We start from the raw sequence: 21,803 nt of genomic DNA, 5'->3' as shown, positions 1-21,803 counted from the left end.
TCCTGCTTTTGGGTAGAGACAAGAGTCTCACAAGCTTTACTGCCAGGGCTGACTTTAAATCACGAACTTCCGATCTCTGCCTTCTGATCAGGATTATAGGCGAGAGCCACCGGTGCTGGACTAGTTAGGGAACTTTAAGAAAATTTAATTAAATCTCTCAACTTTGGGATCACAATGTTAACTGTGTATTTATAAACCTATTTTAGAATTAACTTCAAGTTGTCTTTAAGTTTATACGCTGTTCCATCGGTTCAGGTACTGATTTAAATCCTTCCATAAGACTATTGTATAACTCTTTAGGGATGTGTTGTTCCCCTCCAAAAAATCCCCCAAATCTCAGGAAGTTGCTTGCTACCTGCGGTGTCAACGGATCTTACTTGCGGCGCGAGACCGCCCCATCCCTATCTGGCCCCTTGGTTCCTTGTTACTACGGGAACTGTGATTGACGTCACTTAGGGCTTTGGTTCCGGACTCAAGGGTCACCAGTGGAGGGAGGGGAAGCAAAGGTCGCTTTGCCCCAAGTACGCATGCGCAGCTCCTGCTCGCTCCTCCCACCCTCCCTCCCGCCTCAAATCTCGTTCCGGCCGAGGCTTTTCCGCCGCGTCTTCTCGCTGGAAGCACCGCGCAACTAGTCCCTGGGGGGAGGAGAGGAGTACAGAATGTGGCGCCAGCCAATCCCAGGCCACTACGGCGCAAACGGTGTTGACTGGCTCCTCAGCTCCAGCCAGTGAGAGGACGCCTCCCTCCTACGTCATAGAGTTGGCCCCGCCCTATCTCCTCCCTTCTGGCCTCCGAGCTCACTCCGCGCTGTAACAAACGAAGTGCGCGCTTCGACACCTCACAGCTCGCCGGACTCCGCCGCCATTTCCTCGCCCGGCCTAACGGTTCGGCCAATCCCAGGGCGCAGCGAGGAAGACTAGCGCTCTGCCAATCGGAGGCCGGCGGCTGCGACCCTCCGCCCCGGCTTGGCCCAATCCAGGCCGCGGCCCCGTCGCCCCCCCCCCGCCCCCGCGGCGCCCTCTCTCCTCCCTCTTTGTGCGTCTCGCGCCGCCGCCGCCCGCCGCGTGAGAGGACGGGTTCCCCGCGCTCCGCGGCCGCGTAGTCGGGTCCCCTCCCCCCCTGGAAGGTTCGCGAAGGAGAAGCCGCCACAGCGGAAGAGGAGCTGCTGGTGCCGGTCCCCGGGGGCGCCATGGCGACCGGAGCGAACGCCACGCCGCTGGGTAAGCTGGGCCCCCCCGGCCTCCCTCCGCTTCCCGGGCCCAAAGGGGTCTTCGAGCCGGGGCCTGCGCCCGGGGCGGGGCTGCTGGCGCCCGGGCCGCCGCCGCCTCCGCCCGTGGGCTCGATGGGGGCCCTGACCTCGGCCTTCCCCTTCGCGGCGTTGCCGCCGCCGCCGCCGCCACCGCCGCCCCCCCCGCCGCCCCAGCAGCCGCCGCCGCCGCCTCCGCCGCCGTCCCCGGGCACCTCGTACCCGCCACCGCAGCCGTCCCCCGCGCCGCCGCTTTACCAGCGCGTGTCGCCGTCGCAGCCGCCACCCCAGCCGCCGCGTCAGGACCAGCAGCCGGGCCCGGCCGGCGGCGGAGGAGGTGAGTCGGGCCGTGAGAGCGCGAGAGGCGTCGCGCGGACGGGCCCGGCCGGCGGAGGGGCGCGCGGCGGCGGCGACGGCGGCTGCACGCGGCAGGGGCGCGCGCGCGCGCGCTCGTGCTCGTGGGAGGCCCGGGCGGAGGTGCCCCAGGGCGCGCGCGCGGCCTGGTTCCCGAGGCCTCGAGTGCGCACGCGCGCCGCGGGAGGGAGGTGGTGGGAGGAAGGGAGGCGGAGTGCTCTGCGCAGTCGCAGTCTGATACCCTGGCTTGGTGGCGTAACTCTGGAAGCCGGGTAGTTCCATCTTGTGCCCCCGACCCCGATGGGGTAGAATTGTCAAATGGGGGATATGGGTGCCGTGTAGGGTGGAAAGGCCTGCTGACATAGCGGAACGATTCCCTTTTTGGTTTTAGAAGAAACAAAGGGGAATACCCAGAATATTTACCTTGGAGAGGCTTTAAAAGGTTTCAGGGAGTAGTTAGGTCCAATCTTTTTTCTCCTCATTGTCTCAAAAGACTTTTAATTCCTGGGAAGTACAAAAAAAAAAAGAATTCCTGTGGGAAATACAAGGAAAGGAAATTTAGCTGTTAGTCATTTTGGTTTAAGTTTTTTGTTCTTGAATACACTAATGAAGAAAAGAAACAATTGAGGTTTGCATTGAGTACAGTATAGTGTGTTAGTGCTCTTTTAGACAGGTGACTTGTGGGAAGAGCCAGCAGTTTTCTGATTACTGCTTTGTTATAGCCTGTTCGTGATGTTTCCGTTTTTGTCTTGCTAGACCATTTGATATGTTAATTATATGTATCTCTTTCATACTTTAATTTTGTGGGGGGGAGGGTGGCACAATCCTGGGGCTTGAACTCAGCACTCTTCCACTTGAGCCACAGCACCACTTCCAGCTTTTTCTGTTTACGTCATACTGAGGAATCGAATCCGGGGAGGGCTTCATGCATGCCAGGCAAGCACTCTACCACTAAGCCACAGTCCCATTATTAGTTACCATGTTGGGGGCTTGGGTGTGTGGCTCAATGATGGAGTGCACATGAGCCATATGTGAGGACCTGGGTTGATGGCACTGGTTGATACACTGAGGGGGTGAGAAGGGAAGGAAGTTCTTCCAGAAAAAAAAACTTACATATGTGAAATAATGGTTTTAATACAGAATCAGATACCCCTGTGGCGGCAGAGTGTTTGCATCTTTGGCTTCAGGTTTATCTTCCATTCACTGTTTAACATTAGGTCAAGGTTTTAGTTTTTAGTCTGCCGAAGTTCTGTATGATATGTTAAGGCTGCTGAACTTAGTAGTTAAATGTTTGCTGGTCTGTATTTGTATCTGATGGACTGCCTGCCTTTTAGACTTTCCAAGCAAGAAGCGGAAGCGGAGCCGCTGGAATCAAGACACGATGGAACAGAAGACAGTGATTCCAGGCATGCCCACAGTTATCCCCCCTGGACTTACTCGGGAGCAAGAAAGAGCTTATATAGGTAAATACACGTTCTGTATCTAAGCACTTTTTTAGATTGTTACTGTTAGTATTTTTTCTGAGTTACACATTTGTTAAGAAGTTAGAGGCTTTAGTGTTCTTTGTTGAGTCTACTTATGATCAGGTGTACTTTCATGACTTTGGTGTAACCCTTCAGATTTTGCTTAGTGAGTCCTGCATCAGCAGCTCCTTGTTCTGATCTGTTCCTAACAGCAGTGTTCTCCACAAGTGCCAGGAAGGTAGCAGGACCCACTTAGGAGTAAATAGCCTCTCTAGTCAGCAGCTAAACGTTTTCAGCTGCTGTGCATTGCCAGTTGATGAGGTGAGTGTCATCTGCCTCTCTGGACAGGCCCCAGTGGAGAACACTGCAGATGTGTTGTTTTAAACCAGGTACCTTTTTCACAGCATGACCTTTCACTATAATTTCATATTCCTCCCTTTCCCTAAAATGTGATTTTACTTTTTATAGGTACCAAACAGTTTGAACAAAAAGTGGCTCTGAAAGTGTACTTACAGTTTACCCCTTTTACTATTTTGTTGAATTTAACCTTCCCTTCAGCATCTGGTTTGGGCTTTGCAGAGCTGTCTTAAGATGAAGGCTCTTTGTATTTACTACTAAAGGACTCTACTGGGAAGGACTATACTGCTTGATATGAAATGATGTGTTAGGATAAAAGATCTCGGTTGGGAGATGTCAAGAACTAAAGAGTGGCTATCCAAAATGTAACTTGAATTAACCTAAAAATTATTTCTTTAATGCAAGGTCCCTAATGCAAGGTTATATATATATATATATGTGTGTGTGCAACTGTCTTGAAAAGGTGCACTAGATGAACATTTCCTACTAACCAAATAAACATGTCTTTGGAAGAAATTCGATCTAAGATTACTTCCTCCTATGAGGCTTTGTATGGCCTTTACAAACAAAAAGCTTCAAGGCCAGCAAGGTCTGAATTTGGAGGTTCTTAATTTCCTTTTCTTGGATGGAGGTCAGTCTTGGGACTTGATCTTGGGGCTTGAGTTGGCTGTCCCTGAGCTTTTTTGCTCAAGGCTAGTGCTCTACCACTTGGGCCAAAGCTCTGTTTCCATCTTTTCTTTTTGGTGCTTAATTGGAGATGAGTCCCACTTTACTGCCTAGGCTGGCTTCCTACTGCGATCCTCAGATCTCAGTCTCCAAGGATTACCGGTGTGAGCTACCTGCACCCAACTAATTTCCTGGTTTTTTAATTGCTGGGAATTTTGAGGCATTGAAATTATCTCCTGACTACTGCTACTTTCTCCCTATTCCTGTTTACTTCCATCCAACCCCTTAGGTCTCATCAGATCATTGTTGGAATTTTTTTCTTTTTCTTTTTTTTGTAAGTTATGGGGCTTGAACTCTGGGCGTGAACGCTGTCTCTCAACTCAAGGCTAGCATTCTACCACTTGAGCCACTATGCCACTTCTGGTTTCTGAGTTTTTGGTTTGTTTTTTTTTTTTGTTGTTGTTGTTTTGAGATGAGTCTCATGGACTTCCTGCCTGGCTGGCTTTGAATCTGGATCCTCAGATCTCAGCCTCTTGAATAGCTAGGATTACAGGTGTGAGCCACCGGCTCCCAGCTACCATTGTCAGATTTTATAGCCTTGTGGAATGCTAGTATAGTCATCGCCAGAACACGTATGTGAAAAATGGGGAAAATGAAATTTAGAACTCCAATTCTCTTATCATAGAGGTCTATCTAGTAATGCACCGAGTCCTAAGAACTACTTACAGCTTTCATCAAAGTAGATGAATTAAAGCAGAGGCTGTTAGAGATTCTGCCGCAAGGAAAATAGCAACCCTTGATTTAATTTTTGAGCTGTTCGTGTTTAGCCCCCTCCTCCTCAAATGTCAACAACTCTCCTACAAAGTTACTTGATTACAAAGTCAACTTACCTAGCAAGGAATTGGGTATCTTTCTCATCTTCTATTTTCTGTGATACATACTGTCTCATCCAGAATGTCTCCAATGCCTTTTTTTTTGGTCGGTCATGGGGCTTGAACTCTGGGACTGGGTGCTGTCCCTGTGCTCTTCAGCTCAAAGCAAGTGCTCTACCGCCTGAGCCACAGCAGCACTTCTGGTTTTCTAGTGGTTTATTGGAGATAAAAGTCAGAGTTTCCTGCCCAGGCTGGCTTTGAACTGTGATCCTCATATCTCAGCCTCCTGAATAGTTAGGATTACATCTTTTTTCTTTCTTTTTTTCTTTTTGGTCAATTGTGGGACTTGAACTCTGGGCCTGGGCGCTGTCCCTGAGCTCTTCAGCTCAAGGCAAGCGCTCTACCACTTGAACCACAACACCACTTCCGGTTTTCTGGTGGTTAATTGAGATAAGAGTCTCACAAACTTCTGTCTGGGCTGGCTTTTTGAACCTCGATCCTCAGATCTTCGCCTTCTACGTAGCTAGGATTACAGGTGTGAGCCACCTGCGCCCAGCCTCCCAATACCATTATTAATGAACTTTGATTTCTTCAGGGTTTCAGTGTAAAGTTGTCATGTTAAGGTCTTGTGGGACATGCTTAAAATTAGAAGAACATTTAGAGACAGATCTACATCAATTCTGTCTTGGAAATAGCTCAACTTTAGCTCAACCCAGTAAGACTTGTTTTTACTAATGATGCCCATTCAGAGATCTAGGATACTACAAAGGTAAGGAGCAGGAGGTTATTCAGCACATTGAAAATCACTCTGGCTCTGCAGCCCCATTACCTGTTACCTTTCCCTGAAATTTCAGACAATTTCTGTGAAATTTTGACTCTTTTTTAATGTAGCCTCAGGTCAAGGCCTGAAGGTCATACACATTTTTCTTTTTTTTTTTTTTTTTTTCTTTTTCCTGGTTGTGGGCTTGGGTGCTGTCCTTCAGCTCAAGGCTAGCGCTCTACCACTGAGCCGCAGTGCCACTTCCGGTTTTCTGAGTAGTTTATTGGAGATAAGAGTCTCATGGACTTACCTGCTCAGGCTGGGCTGGCTTGGAACCGAGATCCTCAGATCTCAGCTTCCTGAGTAGGATTAACGGCGTGAGCCACCAGCTCCTGGCATATACATTTTTCTTGACCCACGTTTTCTATCTTTACATACCTCCTTCTTAAATTAATAGTAGATCTGCAGATAAGCAACTAGCACCTTACGCCTACTGGTTTATGAAAAGGTATATGGTTTGTCATTTAATAAAATGTCTACTGAGAGACCTGAATGTACAGGTCTAATGGTACAGAAAGCAAATGCACAGATTTCTATAAGGTGTTGAAATGGTTATTAAATGTCTTGTTTAAGGAGTTTTAACCAGGTCTTCATGAAAACATGTTCAACTGGTATTTTTCCTTGTCCCATTGTTAATTGGGTCTCATTTTGGACTGTTTAGTATTTAATGAAAAGAAAATACTCAGTTTGGTGGGAACCAGGTTATCGGTGATATGATATATGGTGTTGGCTCTGAGTGCCAGTTGTAAGCAATCGTTGATGGGGAGGGAGAGGTGAATCCTTCTAATAATTGTTTTGATGTTAGCCCTAGTGAAGAGTCTTCACTGCTAACCCCTCTTCCAACAAACTGTTTGCTTCCTTAAGTGATAACCATTTTGAAGTGAAAAACACTATAGATGTAAATGGACTCCTGCCAATAGGTGGTTGGGGGTTTTTGCCTCAATGTGTTCACTGATCAGTCGTCCCTTTCAAAGTCTCCGAGTTCTTCATGCTTGTTGTTGAGATTTGAGATGTTTTTTGGTAACATTGTCTTTTTTCCATCCTTTTTTTTTCTTTCCTAACCTGGTTTCTTCCAGTGCAACTGCAGATAGAAGACCTGACTCGTAAACTGCGCACAGGAGACCTGGGCATCCCCCCTAACCCTGAGGACAGGTTGGGAAACAGTTTTAACCAGCTGACAGTAACGCTTTTACCTTTTTTCTCAATACATTTTACTGGTGGCATCATATTGTGTATGAGTTCAATAAAATCCTAGTTAAGATTGGTGCTCTGACCATTTTGGGACTAGGGTTTGATTAGCAGTATACATATGGTCAGCCAACAGTTAGAAAATTGGAATGAAACAAATACTGAGAGAATAAAAAGTTACAGGAAAATGGACAACTGGTTTCTAATTGGTAAGCATGTAGATTTTAACGTTATTTACCACCCTTAAAAGACAGTGAAAGATGACATTAAACCTCTTCAGTACCTGCTTTGGCTGAAAGCTTGAGGGCATAGTTTTTTTCACAGGAACATAATGTAGGGATTAAGAATATTTTTGAATATTACTGAATTTGAGCAGGCCAGAAACACGGATGACTTATTGCTGGAGTCTTCCTGTTCCTGTTTTTGAGATGAGGTTTCTAACCAACTTGCTTCATTGCCAATTAATTTTCAGACTTGGCTGTTGCCCCTGGGGGTTGGTGGGAGGGGCCAGGATAGTCTATAATTTGTTTTGGGAAGGCAAGCAACCAATCCTGTTACTCTATTTTTTAATAGAGGGAATGTGGACCTCAAACAGCTGTGGTACTATCATTACAGTTGAGTTTTTTTTCTCCCTTCTGAGAAATAAAAAGATTGTATGAGGGAGGTGAATTATTGGCTGATCTTTGGACAGCTTTAGTCTAGTCATTTAATAAAAACACACTGCTTTTTCTCACTGGAATATTTTAGTGCATGCAGAATAATTTCTTGGAAAAGTAGTGAGTTTTGGCTTTTCATACCCAATTAATAGCTCATTAAGTCAGGAAGATGATATATTGACTCCCAAGAAGTCACTCAAGCATGCATCTTTCTGCTGTTCTTTGCCAAGAAACAAATTGACTTTTTCCTCCCTGCATATTGACTAATTTTACTTACTAAATTTGTTTTTACTTATAGATTTTGGTTGGAAAGTTGTTGAGTTCTATATTTTTTGTTTGAAGATTTTTTTTAGTTTTTTAATTTTTAAAAAATTCACATTGTAGGTTATAGACCACAACTGTTCAGTGCCTTTTTGGCCTTTCTCCCTTTAATAATACGTCCGCAGGTAACCAGGAAATTCTTCCAAAGATTGAGTTTTTAACAAACCTTTGCCTCCTGGATAACTGGGATTAGAGTTTAGTTGATCCATCCAGTGCCTATTCTAGGTGAAGAAGTTTGCCAGTCTAACCTAGATCATTAGCATTTTTTTACCTTTAACTTCCACACTTTGGGAAGAGGTTAAATTGTTGTGATGCCTTTAAAAGGCCAATTTGGTACAACTTGTTTTGGTGATTAGCCAGAGATGCTTAATTCTAGACAAACTTGGGGTGGGCATTAGAAATGTTAAGTATGTTAGAAATAAAACCAGAGCAGAGTTTTTCCTCCCTTGTGTTCAATTTTGAAAGAGGCTCTTGTGCCTGATTGGTTTTGTTTTTGAGCCCAGGTTGGAGGGAAATACATGAGTTTCTTACCTTAATAAGATGGTTTCTTAAGGTGTATTGAAATTAAGCCACTTTATAATGCTCTTTTAATGTTGCTTAACTTAAACAGTTAAAAATGTCTTAATCTGTTGTAGACTTAAATGTATAAGTTGATAGTCTAATGAGCTGGGGATACATTTGGTGTGTTCACTATCACTGGATTGTGCTAACAGTTTATATAAATGCTAGAAACGGAGGTGTCATTTAGCGTCATTAGCCATGAACAAACCTGACCTTTTATTCCATCGTGTGTGTAACGTGGTATGACATGGTTCCCTTTAGGCTGAAGACAGTGGGAGCAGCCGAGTTCAGTCCTTGCTCTCCAACTAGGCAAAGTTCTCTCAACTAAAGCCAAGGGTATAGGAGTCTGGACTACTTTCAGGATGTTTTTTTTTAATAACCTGATCCACATGGTTTTTTCCCTTCTTGCAGCTGCTACTAAATTTCCATACAGAATATCAAGCTTATGGTCCTTTTTGTAATCTCAACTCAGTTCTAGGAGTGTAACTTATCTTTTTTAAATAATTACCGCAAAAAGCTAGCTGTAGTAAACTGACCATTTTATCATTACTATTTTTGTTTTTTTTGTTTTTGTTTTTTTTTGCTTATAGCATCAGCATTTTACTACTCAAAAAATGAAAGAAAAATCTGCTTTCTGGAATTGTAAACTGGTGGAGAATGATAGGTTTCCCCTTGCTGTTGGCAGGTTCAGACCCTAGACAACTATTTGACCCAATCTGCATTGGCAGCCTCTTGCAGAAGCTGCTTTAGCACTTTTAACGGTTTTCTCTACCCAGACTCCCCACTTCGAACAGCCAGAAACAGGTTGTCTACCGGGCCTTGGACACAGCCAGCCAGGCCATTGAAGGAAAAGCAGAGACGAAGCCTTGCACCATCTCTCTCCATTGTGGGGGGGGCCAAGTAGCTGCAGTAGCTTGAGTCCCAGCTGCTTTGGGTGAAAGAGCTCGTGTTTACTAAGTGTCAGGGGTGTAAGATGCTCTTCCTGATAGGCATGAGCTCTCCAAGGATTAACAGTTGACCTAAACTTGGGGTGTTTCAATGGTTCATCAGATTGGATTATTGAAATTTTTTTTCAAACCAAAGAAAATTCATATTGTTAAGATTCCAGAGAATGATATTACTGTCCTTGCCATTTACAGCCCAAATACTGTCTTCTAAAGGACAGTTCTCCCCACCCCTGTCACTTTTAGAAGCATCCCTCATTTTTTTTTCCTTTCTCATATACACTGCAGTTCCCCTAATGCTAAGCCAGCTTTCATCTCCCCATTCCACACGATCTTGAATAGCACACGTTATGGTCGGTTCCTCCGAAGAGTATTGTTAGGGTCTGAGAGGCAGAAGGGCTGGGAAGACTTTGTAGTCCATGTGGGAATGAGGGAAGTTGAGGTGGAGCAGTAATGAGGTCTGTTTCCCACAGGTCCCCTTCCCCTGAACCCATCTACAACAGCGAGGGGAAGAGGCTTAATACTCGAGAGTTCCGCACTCGCAAAAAACTCGAAGAAGAACGGCACAACCTTATTACAGAGATGGTTGCCCTCAATCCTGATTTTAAGCCACCTGCAGATTACAAGTAAGCAGAGGAGTGGGCTAGATAGTCTAGGGACAGCATGCAAGTCATATATGACCTGTTGGGGCAGTTTTGTAAAACTACTCATTTCTTTTTTTGTGCATGCTGGTTTGGGGGTTTGGGACTGGGCACTAGTTTTTAGCTTTTTTACTCAAGGCTTGTGCTGTACCACTGAAGTCACAGTTCCACTTTCAGCTTTTTGGTAGTTGAGAGAAGAATCTTAGATTTGTCTGCTAGGGCTGGCATTGAACCTCGAGCCTCATGGCTTAGCTTCTAAGTAACCTGGATTGTAGGTGTGAGCGACCAGTGCCCAGCAGAGTTTGTACATGTATCACAGATTTGTTCAAGTAGACCTATAGGTTTTAGTTATCTATGTCACTTCCCATAAGTGTGCAGAAGGTGATAATCTTTCTTCTTAGACCTCCAGCAACACGTGTGAGCGATAAAGTAATGATCCCCCAAGATGAATATCCAGAAATCAACTTTGTGGGGCTGCTCATTGGACCTAGGTAAGTAACTAAACTGTAGTATAGAGTTCCTTTAGAATCTGTTAACACCTGCCTTATGAGGGCCACTGTGTTTAGCTCCTTCTTTTGCTAGAAATTCTTGTTGATATTTCCCCATTTACTGCAGAGAAGTGAAATCTTTTTTTGTTTTGGTCGATCATGGGGCTTGAACTCTGGGCTTGGGTGCTGTCCCTGTGCTCTTCAGGTCAAGGCGAGCACTCTACCACTTGAGCCACAGTGCCACTTCTGGTTTTCTAGTGGTTTATTGGAGATGAGTCTCATGGAAAGGCGCGATCCTCAGATCTCAGCCTCCTTAGTAGCTAGGATTACAGGCGTGAGCCGGCGCCCGGCGAAAAGTGAAATCTTAAGATTTGTTGGGGGTAATCTGAAAGTATAGGTTACAAAACTCTTTGTGGAAAATCTTGCTGTTTCTCTATACTTGCAGATTCCCACAAATGCCTACTCAGCCCAGTCTCTGTTCTTTCTGGAGTATGACCTTGTGTTATAGGTATAAATACAGATCTTTCTTGCTTCTTCTGATAGAGGGAATACCCTGAAGAACATTGAGAAAGAGTGCAATGCTAAGATCATGATCCGGGGAAAAGGGTCTGTGAAAGAAGGGAAAGTTGGACGCAAAGATGGCCAGATGTTGCCAGGAGAAGATGAGCCCCTTCATGCCCTAGTTACTGCCAATACAATGGAGAATGTCAAAAAAGCAGTAGAACAGGTGAGTGGTGGGCCCAGAAAGAGCCTCTTACCAGAACTGTAAGTAGTTGTCAAATACTTTAGTAACTGACTGACTGGCTGTTGTGTCTATACTAGATCAGAAACATCCTGAAACAGGGTATTGAGACTCCAGAGGACCAAAATGACCTGCGGAAGATGCAGCTTCGGGAGTTGGCTCGCTTGAATGGCACACTTCGGGAGGACGATAACAGGTAGCGATTGGTGTAGTGGAGGCTTTGTAGGATCGAGTCTATGGGTAGAGGGAATGTCCACATACTCTTGAGTTGATTACTTTTTTCCTTAACAGGATCTTAAGACCCTGGCAGAGCTCAGAGACCCGCAGCATTACTAATACTACAGTGTGTACCAAATGTGGAGGAGCTGGTCATATTGCTTCAGATTGCAAGTTCCAGAGGTGAGAAGCAACCATTCTGGTAGCTTCCTGGCATTCTGTGGTATATAAGACACACATTAACTGTAGTTGTTGGTCTCATGCACCAAAGCGGAGCACACTTAAGAGACCTGTGATGTTATGAGTTATAGTTCAGGAGGATTAGAAAAGCCTTATAGAAGTCTTCTGTTTTATTGACTTGCCTTGACTGGAAGCTTGCGTGTCATTGGTTATATTTTCACTGGGACTCAATATTCATATTCACTACCTTTGCTGCTTTTAAGATTTGTTCAATACCAAGCAGTCAGCTGGGTACTGGTGGCTCATGCTATAATTCTAGATACTCAGGAGGCTGAGACCTGAGGATTGTAGTTCAAGGCCAGCTTGGACAGGAAAGTCCGTAAGACTTCTATTTCCAATTAACCACCTCCAAACAGAAGTATAGCAGTGGCTTAAGTGATAGAGGTTCAGCCTTAAATGAACAGGCTGAGAATGCAAAGCTCTGAGTTCAAGCCCTGATACAACACATACTACTGAGGACAGGATTTGACCAATTAAAAACCTGTGAGAGCTGGTGCTGGCCATTCATGCCTATAATCCTAGCTACTCAGGAGTCTGGGATCTGAGGATCACGGTTCAGAGCCAGCCCCGACAGAAAAGTCCATGAGACTCTTATCTCCAATGAACCACCAGAAAATCAGAAGTGGTCCTGTATGTAGCTCAAGTGGTAGAACACTAGCTTAGAGCAGAAAGGGGCTCAGGGACAGTGCCCAGGCCCTGAGTTTGAGCCTCACAACCAACAGGAAAAAAAGCCTGTTGTAAGGGTTTTGTTAAGGAGAGTATTATAGTTACTTCGATGATGCATTGATTTCCTTTCTCAGGCTGGGAAGGTAGGATTTGATAAACCCGTTGGTCCTAGCCATTTAGAATGTCAGCTGTAGCTGGTAGTTAATGTGATTGAGTCATAGAATTGGGTCACTGACTAGATGGCAACCAGTGAGTGAATTTTTTTTTCTCTCCTTTTTGTGTTCTCCATCCTTTAGGCCTGGTGACCCACAGTCAGCTCAGGATAAAGCAAGGATGGATAAAGAATATTTGTCCCTCATGGCTGAGCTAGGGGAAGCACCTGTTCCTGCATCTGTGGGCTCTACCTCTGGGCCTGCCACCACACCCTTAGCAAGTGCACCTCGGCCTGCTGCTCCTGCCAATAACCCACCTCCTCCGGTGAGCCTTAGGACTGGGAGCTATGGCCAAGGGTTTTGGGTAGAGTGATGGACATGGCTGGCAACACTGTTCTTCTGGAATGTCTGGCCGGTGTAGGTACCTCTCATTTTGGGAGTCCTCATCCTTGTGTTTTGTGTTTTGGTCCTGTGACATAGCCAGAAGAACAGTGTTGCCACCAGGGGGAGCAGGCCAGGAACGTGAGTGGGAAATGCTCTCACCTAGTCTCTCATGTCCACCACCCAGAGCCGCCCACCCTGGATGAATTCTGGACCTTCAGAGAGTCGGCCCTACCATGGCATGCATGGAGGTGGTCCTGGTGGGCCTGGAGGTGGCCCCCACAGCTTCCCACATCCATTGCCCAGCCTGACAGGTGGGCATGGTGGACATCCCATGCAGCACAATCCAAATGGACCCCCACCTCCTTGGATGCAGCCACCACCACCTCCGATGAACCAGGGCCCCCACCCACCTGGGCACCATGGCCCTCCTCCAATGGGTAAGTAAGTGTCAGACCAGAAACCTTGGGGCTTTGGTACAGGTGACTTGAGCTAGAAGCAGTGCTAGTGGGGGGTGGTAGTTTTTGCCAGGCCTGTTGGCTTTGCAGAGGAAGCAGGATTGTTGGGCTCAGGGAATACTTTTTGTGTGGGTGGGCTCAGAGGCAGGGCTTTCATAAGGGCAGTGACTCAAGCTATGTGAGGAAGCTGTTGGGGAATATATTCCATGGCCAGTTCAAATGTCCTGCTAAGTCCCTGCTCTTTCCTTCCATCAAGATCAGTACCTGGGAAGTACGCCTGTGGGCTCTGGGGTCTATCGCCTGCATCAAGGAAAAGGTAACCTTGTCAGCTTGCTTTGAGTCTCCACTGAGGCCCGGGAGTTGAATGTGAACAGGGGTTCTGGCTCAGGTCTGGTTCTCTGAGGTTTCACCTGTATTCCACCTCCCTTGCAGGTATGATGCCCCCGCCGCCTATGGGCATGATGCCACCGCCGCCGCCGCCTCCCAGTGGGCAGCCCCCGCCCCCTCCCTCTGGTCCTCTTCCCCCATGGCAGCAGCAGCAGCAGCAGCCTCCGCCACCCCCTCCGCCCAGCAGCAGTATGGCTTCCAGTACCCCCTTGCCATGGCAGCAAAGTGAGTGGAATATTTTGGGCTTATGGGGGTGGGTGGTATGGGGCTTAGGTCTGAGAGGCAGAAGACTCACGGGCAGGAGACACCTTGGCATGTCTTGGTGGGGGTTGGAAGTGGGGCCATCCAGCCCAAGGGGGGATATCTTGGGGAAGAGAGCTGATGTTTGGTGTGGTTGTGACTGGGAGAGATTCGTGGGGACTGGAGGGGAGCCTGCTATTGCAGGTAGGGCGCCAGAAGTCCAGGCTCTCACCAGCTAAGTGAGCTGCTGGCTGGCTAGACCTTGTGTGCAGGGTCATAATGGGATGGTGCATGCATGCTCTGGAGGGGGCTGTGATTGGGCTAGAGCGACTGCAGAGATGGGGGCAGTGGGGAGAGAGCAGTGGCCTTGGTGTTGAATGTGCCGTTCGGTGGTGGCGGTGGCGGCTGGGCGGAGGGATGTCAGAGCCGGTTCTTGTGTCTGGTATTTTACCTTCAGCTCCTCCAGGGGCATTGGTGACAAAGGGCTTACTTTGTTAAGCCCAGAGACCTTGAGGCTGACCCCCAGGGTAGTCCTGCCCACCCCTCCACTCCCCATCACCAGGACAGCCCCAGCCCGCCCGCCCCCCACCACCGTACCGCATGCCAAGCAAGGAGCAGGCGCCCCTCATCCCCCATTCCAAGGCAGCAGCCGCAGAGAGCCGCGGTGTGCCCCCCGCGCGTGTGACCTTGGGCTTCTTTACCACCCCAGATACGACGACTACCACCACGAGCGCTGGCACAGGGTCCATCCCGCCATGGCAACAGCAGCAGGCGGCTGCCGCAGCTTCTCCAGGAGCCCCTCAGATGCAAGGCAACCCCACTATGGTGCCCCTGCCCCCAGGGGTCCAGCCGCCTCTGCCGCCCGGGGCCCCTCCCCCTCCGCCGCCTCCACCACCTGGTTCCGCCGGCATGATGTATGCCCCGCCCCCCCCTCCTCCGCCTCCCATGGACCCTTCTAATTTTGTCACCATGATGGGCATGGGGGTGGCGGGCATGCCACCCTTTGGGATGCCTCCAGCTCCCCCACCGCCTCCACCACAGAACTAGACTTGGTTTTTTAAGAAAATATATATTATATAGAGAGAGAACTGGTCTCATTTAAACACGCCGAACCTCACCATATGGAGCCAGACATTGGGACGCACGCATGTGATTGTGTGCACGCATGTGTGTGTGTGCACTCACTGGGCTGGGCCAAGCGACTGAGGACTCGCTTGGGAATGCGCAGGCAGTAGTAGGGGCGCCAGCTTGGGCTCTTCTGGCGCCCCGTAGCATCGAGTGTCTTCTTTGTCTTTCTCTCCTCACCCAACTCCCTTTGCCTCTCCCCAAACCGGGCCACCAGGATCCCTCCCCGCAGCGGCGATGGCCCGAGCCATGAGAGTGAGGACTTTCCGCGCCCATTGGTGACCCTTCCAGGCAGACAGCCTCAGCAGCGCCCCTGGTGGACAGGATGGTTCGGCAAAGCAGCCTGAGTTATTTTTGTGGACGGAATCGGAACACGCTGGCTCCATATCGTGATATTTTTATTAATTTTTTCTTTTTCCTATTTTTTTCTTTGTTACTTTCTTATCGCTTCCTTTCTTCAGACTCCGTCCAAGGAGATGCTCTCCCCGGTCTTCTGCTGCAATTAGATCCTTTCCCTTGTCTCCGTTCCTCCATCCCTTGCTAAGGAAAGGGGAGCAAATGGTTCTAGGCACAGGCTTTGACCATTACTGTCAGGCTGGGGGAGGGGGTGTCCTTTGGTTAAGTTTTTCAAGGTGCCATAGCCACCCCCAGAGATGTTTTGTCTTTTTTTAAGTGTGCAATTTGTTGCCACAGTTGTCAAGTCTTGTGAAATGTGAAGTTGCTGAGGGTGGGTTAATCTCCAGGCCCAGGATCCACATCACTCTGCACTCCTGCCAGCAGTAGGTGGCTCAGCACAAGCTTCTGGCTGGCCAGTGGGCCTGCCCTGCCGGCCTGCATGGAGTCCTTTCTCTGCTCCTGACCACCTAAGCTGCCTCAGGCCATTTGTTCCTCTCCTTCCTGGAAAGCTTTTTCTGTTTTATTTTTATCCCAAATGTCTGAATGTTTTGCAGTGTCTAGGGGTTTGAGCCCCTTGTTCTTTGTTCTGCTTCTTTTGCCCCCTTCCCTCTTCATGGAGTGATTATGTTGACAATGTGTAGCGCACGTTCTCTTCACTGGTTTATCTACAGAAATTTCTCTGGGCTTTTTTTCGGTGTTTGATTCAATCAACACTGCGCTAACGGGGGGGATGTTCCATTGAATAAAAGAGCAGTGTGGTTTTCTGGGTCTGTTTATTTTCTTTTAAAAAGAGAAGATGCTGCTATCACGTTGTAGCAGCACCAAAGTCACCTTACCTTGTGTTCTAGCACCTGGCCCCAGCTTCTCTTTTTCTTGGAGTGAAGCCACAGGACATGAACTGAGGAAACCTTCCACTCACCTGCCTCCTCCTATGTGGCTGGGTTGGTGGGAACGGTGTGTGAGTGGCTCTGCTCTCTCCCCTTCCCCTTCACAAAGCTGATAACTAGCCTTACCCCTCCTGGCCACCCATATCTCCCTGGAGTCTTGTCTTCTAGAAGGCCTTTTCCTAGGGTTTGAATCTCTACATTTGATGGGCTCCAATTGTGATATGCTTGTGAGCTGCCACCTGATTAAGGCCTTGGGCCTGGGGAGGCATCAACACTAAAGGTCACACCAACTAATCTTGCCTGTCAGGCACAGAGCAGCTAAAATTAAAACCGCCAAGTGTCTTTTTCTTTCTCTGCTGGTGGCTTGCATCATGCCAGCACTGCAGGTCTTTGGGAAGAGTGACAAAATAAAAGTGCCCCTCACACTTGGGAGGCGCCTCTTACAAAGGGGGCCTTGGGCTATCTAAACAGATTCAGTGTTTCATTGTGGCAACAGGAAAACACATGGTAATCTCAGGTTCTGTGTCAGCTCTGGTGTTCTGGGGTTGAGAAGAGCTGTCTTAAGACACTTAACTGAGGGCTGCAGGGCTTGAGGAACCCAGAGAAGCAGGCACGTTCCTTCCCTAACCAGGTCCTCAACTGGGGAGGGGAGGAGTATATGTACATTTTTCCCACTTTGTCCTTAACTGACTTGGAACTAGGGCCTTGCTGCCCTCTTTGACCTTGGCTTTACCTCATCGCTTCCCCCACAAGCTTGGTTTCCCTGGTGGGCTCATTGGGCGGTTAATTAGCTCTTTGAAGCTCTAGAAGCAGCAAAGTGGCGCTATGTGGGTTTTAGAAATAAAATCAATAAATGACTTAACCACAGCCCAGCTGTCTCTGACTCCCCTGGGTCCAGCTTGCTTGTGCTCCCTCCCTTTCTACTCCCTGCAGTTTCTGTTAAGATTTTGGAGAGTGTTAAAACCGTGGCAGAGAAGGTAGAATGGAAGTTCTGAAATAGCTGTGCACACTTAGCTACAGCAAATGTAGTAGCAGTATGAGGAGCTAGGAAACACCCATGCCCCCTGAAAACCCTCATTCCCATTGTGACAGGGCTGTCTGCCCCGGTCCCATTTCTGCTGCTACAGCAGTGTCCCCACACCCATCAAAGCTTGGTGAGGGGCATGCCAGGTGGGAAAGGAAAGGTCAGCATGAGAGCTGTGTTACTTAGACCCAGCCAAGTGCTCTGTAGAAACCCAAGATTGGTCCCAACAGAGAGGCCAAGGTTTCTGGTTAGAAACTTAGTCAGACATAAACAACCTTAAGTTAGTTCAGGCAAGGAACTGTCCCTTGAAGGTTCTTGGAGATATGAAAATTGATGCCAGGCTGGGGCATGTAGAGTGAAAGCCTGTATAATGGTGTCGTCCTAGGGTAGAGAGCCTGGAGACAGCCGAAGGGAAGGCTGCTGACGACAGGACAGACGACCCACAGGAAAGCCGCTTGGGGACATTAGAACTGTGTATGCAGTTGGATAGAGGTGCTTTCCTGTCAGGAAGTTACAAGATGGGGTTTTGATGGCCTGCTCTATGTAGATCCTATCCCAAATGGCTAGGCTGAGGATGTCATTCAATTGGTACGTAGCCTGTTTAGAAACCTTAGGGGGCCCTAAGTTCAGACTGTAGTACTCTGCACCACCACTCCCCAAAAAATGTATACAATTAGAACGTGCTTAGGTTAGTTCAGCTAGTCCCTGGACTAGAGGATAGGATGAACTTTGGTTCCTGTCCATAGCGAGATTAAGTCTCCTAAAATGGTGATGTCTCCTAATAGTGCTAACAGATTCTGTAATAGCCATGCATGCAAGGTTAGGATGTGAAGTTGATAACCCTGGTAGTATGCAGTGGCTTGTCCAGTGATGACTGATAAGAAATCTAAGCTGTTCCCACAGCAACCCTGCAGGGGACAAGGCAGGCCAGGGACTATGTCAGATGAGGACCACGCTAGAAGGTACACGTTGCAGGATGATGTGTTGCAAGCTGGAGATGGAGGTATGATGGTAGAAGACACCAGAGAGCTCCTCTCCCCCCTTCACCCCCCCCCCCCCCCCCGTTCCTGTCGTGGAGCCTGAACTCTGGGCCTGGGCACTGTCCCTCAGCTCTTCAGCTTAAGGCTAGCGCTCCTAACACTTGCCACAGCACCACTTCCGGCTTTTCCTGTTTATGTGGTGCTGAGGAATTGTCCTTTATACATTATTTCAAAAATCAATGGCAAGGCTGGGAAGGTGGCTCAGTGGTAGAGTGCTTGGCTCAAGTGATAGAGCGGTAACCTTGAGCTGAAGAGCTGAGGGACAGTGCCCAAGCCCCAGGACCGACAGAAAAAAAAAAAGTGGATACAGAGGTAGGGAAGCTTGGTGGTAGGGTGCTTATTTAGTGTATATTACACCCTGGGTTCTGCCACTAGCACCTCAAAAGTGGAAGTAGAAAAAGTTATGCATAGTATGTATGCACTGTGTGCGTGTAGTATATTTCAGGAGTTTCTTGCTGTCCTCTCTACTTGGAGTCCTGGCATCATGGAGCAGGGCAGTAAGCCTGGGGTAGGCTAGAACGGCTTGCAGGTTGGGGGCTCCAGGGCTGGGTCTGGTGTAGCTTTGAAAGCTTCAGAAACAATTTGGCCTTCCCAGAACCAGGCTATCTAGCAGCTGTCCAGCCTTTGCGGAGCTACCTTGACCTTCAGAACAGTATAGCCAGTTCTTCTCCTCAATGGGCAGCCTGCTACCCTGTAGGTTCAGTCAGTCTTTGAAATAGCCCACTGACGTGGGCTCTGCTCAAAAAAAATAAGAACCAGTCGGCCCCTTCAAGATTAGGAGGCAGTAACTGATTGAGGCAGGGCTTTGTAGTCTCATTCAAGAGTAAATTTGAAATGGTGCTGGTGACTCAGGCCTGTAATCCTAGCTACTTACTCAGGAGGCTGAGATCTGAGGATCATGGTTCAAAGCCAGCCTGGGCAGGAAACTGAGACATTTATCTCCAGTAAACCACCAGAAAACCAGAAGAGGTGCTCAAGTGGTCGAGCACTCGCCTTGAGCCGAAGAACTGAGGGACAGCTCCCAGTCCTAGAGTTCAAGTCCCACGACCAATAAAAATAAATTTGATAAAAAGGAGTCCAAGGCACTCCCGGGCGCTGGTGGCTCACGCCTGTAATCCTAGCTACTCAGGAGGCTGAGATCTGAGGATCGCGGTTCAAAGCCAGCCCGGGCAAGAAAGACCGTGAGACTCCTATCTCCAATAAACCACCAGAAAACCGGAAGTGGCGCTGTAGCTCAAGTGGTAGAGCGCTCGCCTTGAGCTGAAGAGCTGAGGGACAACGCCCAGGCCCAGAGTTCAAGCCCCACGACCTACAAAAAAAAAAAAAAAGGAGGAGTCCAAGGCATAGAAAGGCAAAACATCCAGCTTAATGCTACAGAGTCAAGCAGTGTCAGTGAATGGGGACAGCCAAAACATAGAAGGGGCTGGGCATGGGTGACACACCTGTAATCATAGCTACTCAGGAGGCTGAGATCAAAGCTAGCCTGCACAGGAAAATCCGTGAAATTTACCTCCAATAAACTACCAGAAAACCAGAAATGGCACTGTGGCTCAAGTGATAGAGTGCTCATCTTGAGCTGAATAATTCAAGGACAGGTGCCCAGGCCGAGTTCAAGCCCCATGACTAACCCCAAAAAAAGAAAGCATAGAAGGGCCGTGAAGCTAGCAGTCCCCATCCACAATGGGTAGGAAGGCAACAGGCCTCTGTTTTATAAGGGAGGGCCAGGCGCAAGCCCTGGACCTGTTGAGTTTCTGCCAGAAGGGAGGAAAAAGGCCTTCAGTCACTCACTTAGCACAACAGTGCACTATAGGGAGATCTGAGTGTTATTACCTGGCTTTTTTTTTTTTTTATTAAGTTTTAGCAAGGATTTAATTTAGGGTAAAGTAGAAATGGGGGGCAGGGGATGGGGAAAGCTGGTCAGGCTGAGATCAAAGCCAGCCATGGCCGTAAATTCCATGAGACCCTTATCGCCAATTAATCACAGAAAAAGCTTTAAAGTGGAGCTGTGGCTCAAGTGTAGAGTGCTAAACCTTGAGCACAAAAGCTCAGGAACAGGGGCCAAGCCCAGAGTTCAAGCCCCAGGACTAGCCATGGGGGAAAAAAAAAACATTGCCTCTCATGTGGGAGATCTATAGCCTTTATGGGGTGCACACTCTGTGTGTGTGTGTATGCGTGCGTGCCAGAGCCTTATGGTTGCTGGGTTTGCTTGCTCAGCTGGCACTCTACCATTTGAACTACGCATCCAGCCCAGGTTTTTGCTGTCTAGGAGAGAGCATCTCATGGACTTTTCTGCCTGGGCTGGCTTTGAATGATTCTCAGATCACAGGCATGAGTCCAGCTTATAGGGTTTTGTTTTTGTAAGTAGTAGGGCTTGAACTCAGAGCCTGGGGACTGTCCCTAAGCTTTTTGCTCAAGACTAGTTCTCATAACACTGAGCCACAGCTCCACTTCCATAGCTTATAGCTCTTTTGTTTTAATACTGAGGCTTGAACTCAGGGCCTCATGCTTTTCAGTGGAGTTTTTGCTCAAGGCTGGAGCTCTTCCACTTGAGTCACACTTCTACTTGGCTGTCTTGTTTTTTTGCTGGATAATTGGAGGTAAGAGTCTCACTCAGGCTGGTCATGATCCTCAAGTCTCAACTTCCTCAGGATTACAGGTATGAACCCCAACACCTATATATATATTTTTTTTTAATTTTTTTTTTTTTTTTTTGTCAGTTGTGGGGCTTGAACTCTGGGCCTGGGCACTGTTCCTCAGCTCTTCAGCTGTAGACTAGCGCTCTACCACTTGAGCTTCAGCCCCCATTTCCAGCTTTTTCTGCTTATGTGGTACTGAGGAATCGAACCAAGGGCCTCATGCATGCAAGGCAAGCACTCTACCACTGAGCCACCTTTCCAGCCCCTATGAGAGGTTTTATTGAGATACTCCATACATGTATATGACATTTTTTTTGGGGGGGGGTCCATTTGTGGGGCCTGAACTCTGGGCCTGGGTGCTGTCCCTCAGCTCTCTACCACTTGAGCCACAGCGCCACTTCCGGCTTTTTTCTTTTTGTTTATGTGGTGCTGAGGAATCAAACCCAGGGCCTCATGCATGCAAGGCAAGGGCTCTACCACTAAGCCACCTTCCCAGCCCCCATGACATTCTTTAATCACATTCAACCCCTCTGTTACTCTCAGAGCTCATTCCCATCCCCCAGGAATGGTATTTTGAGAGGATGGATAATGCTTCAGTTTCTCCCACCCTATACACCTACAGGACTACAGTACCCA

At 48.1% G+C, this 21,803-nt stretch overlaps 1 protein-coding gene across 18 annotated transcripts; it reads left to right on the top strand.

Annotated features, from left to right (window-relative positions):
• Positions 1 to 790: 790 nt before the first annotated feature.
• LOC138824274 (splicing factor 1) lies at positions 791 to 16,340 on the top strand. Of its 18 annotated transcripts, none has more exons than XM_070018019.1 (14): positions 791 to 1,583; positions 2,935 to 3,063; positions 6,855 to 6,930; positions 9,922 to 10,074; positions 10,491 to 10,580; positions 11,121 to 11,304; positions 11,400 to 11,515; positions 11,611 to 11,718; positions 12,738 to 12,918; positions 13,141 to 13,414; positions 13,689 to 13,748; positions 13,865 to 14,044; positions 14,769 to 14,973; positions 15,402 to 16,340. In XM_070018019.1, the coding sequence occupies exons 1-14, from the start codon at positions 1,190 to 1,192 to the stop codon at positions 15,529 to 15,531; spliced, it is 2,280 nt and encodes a 759-aa protein (XP_069874120.1). In that variant the 5' UTR covers positions 791 to 1,189; the 3' UTR covers positions 15,532 to 16,340. The 18 variants fall into 18 exon arrangements, with proteins under 18 accessions (XP_069874120.1, XP_069874124.1, XP_069874119.1 ...); XM_070018025.1 differs by having other exon boundaries at positions 792 to 1,220; XM_070018023.1 differs by lacking the exon at positions 14,769 to 14,973.
• The last annotated feature ends 5,463 nt before the right edge of the window (positions 16,341 to 21,803 follow it).

This window comes from Dipodomys merriami, unplaced genomic scaffold (assembly GCF_024711535.1).
Source record: "Dipodomys merriami isolate MVZ:Mamm:240054 unplaced genomic scaffold, mDipMer1.0.p SCAF_128, whole genome shotgun sequence".
In the NCBI taxonomy this organism is placed as follows: Eukaryota; Metazoa; Chordata; class Mammalia; order Rodentia; family Heteromyidae; genus Dipodomys; species Dipodomys merriami.
The sequence above is the reverse complement of the archived record's forward strand: the minus strand, read 5'-3'. Positions and strand labels throughout refer to the sequence as shown.

Excerpts from the sequence above, each read along its gene's own strand:
- LOC138824274 (XM_070018018.1), top strand. The coding sequence starts at position 1,190 with ATGGCGACCGGAGCGAACGCCACGCCGCTGGGTAAGCTGGGCCCCCCC. Across the intron at positions 3,064-6,854 it reads GCAAGAAAGAGCTTATATAG|TGCAACTGCAGATAGAAGAC; the intron begins GTAAATACACGT and ends GGTTTCTTCCAG. Across the intron at positions 10,075-10,490 it reads AAGCCACCTGCAGATTACAA|ACCTCCAGCAACACGTGTGA; the intron begins GTAAGCAGAGGA and ends CTTTCTTCTTAG.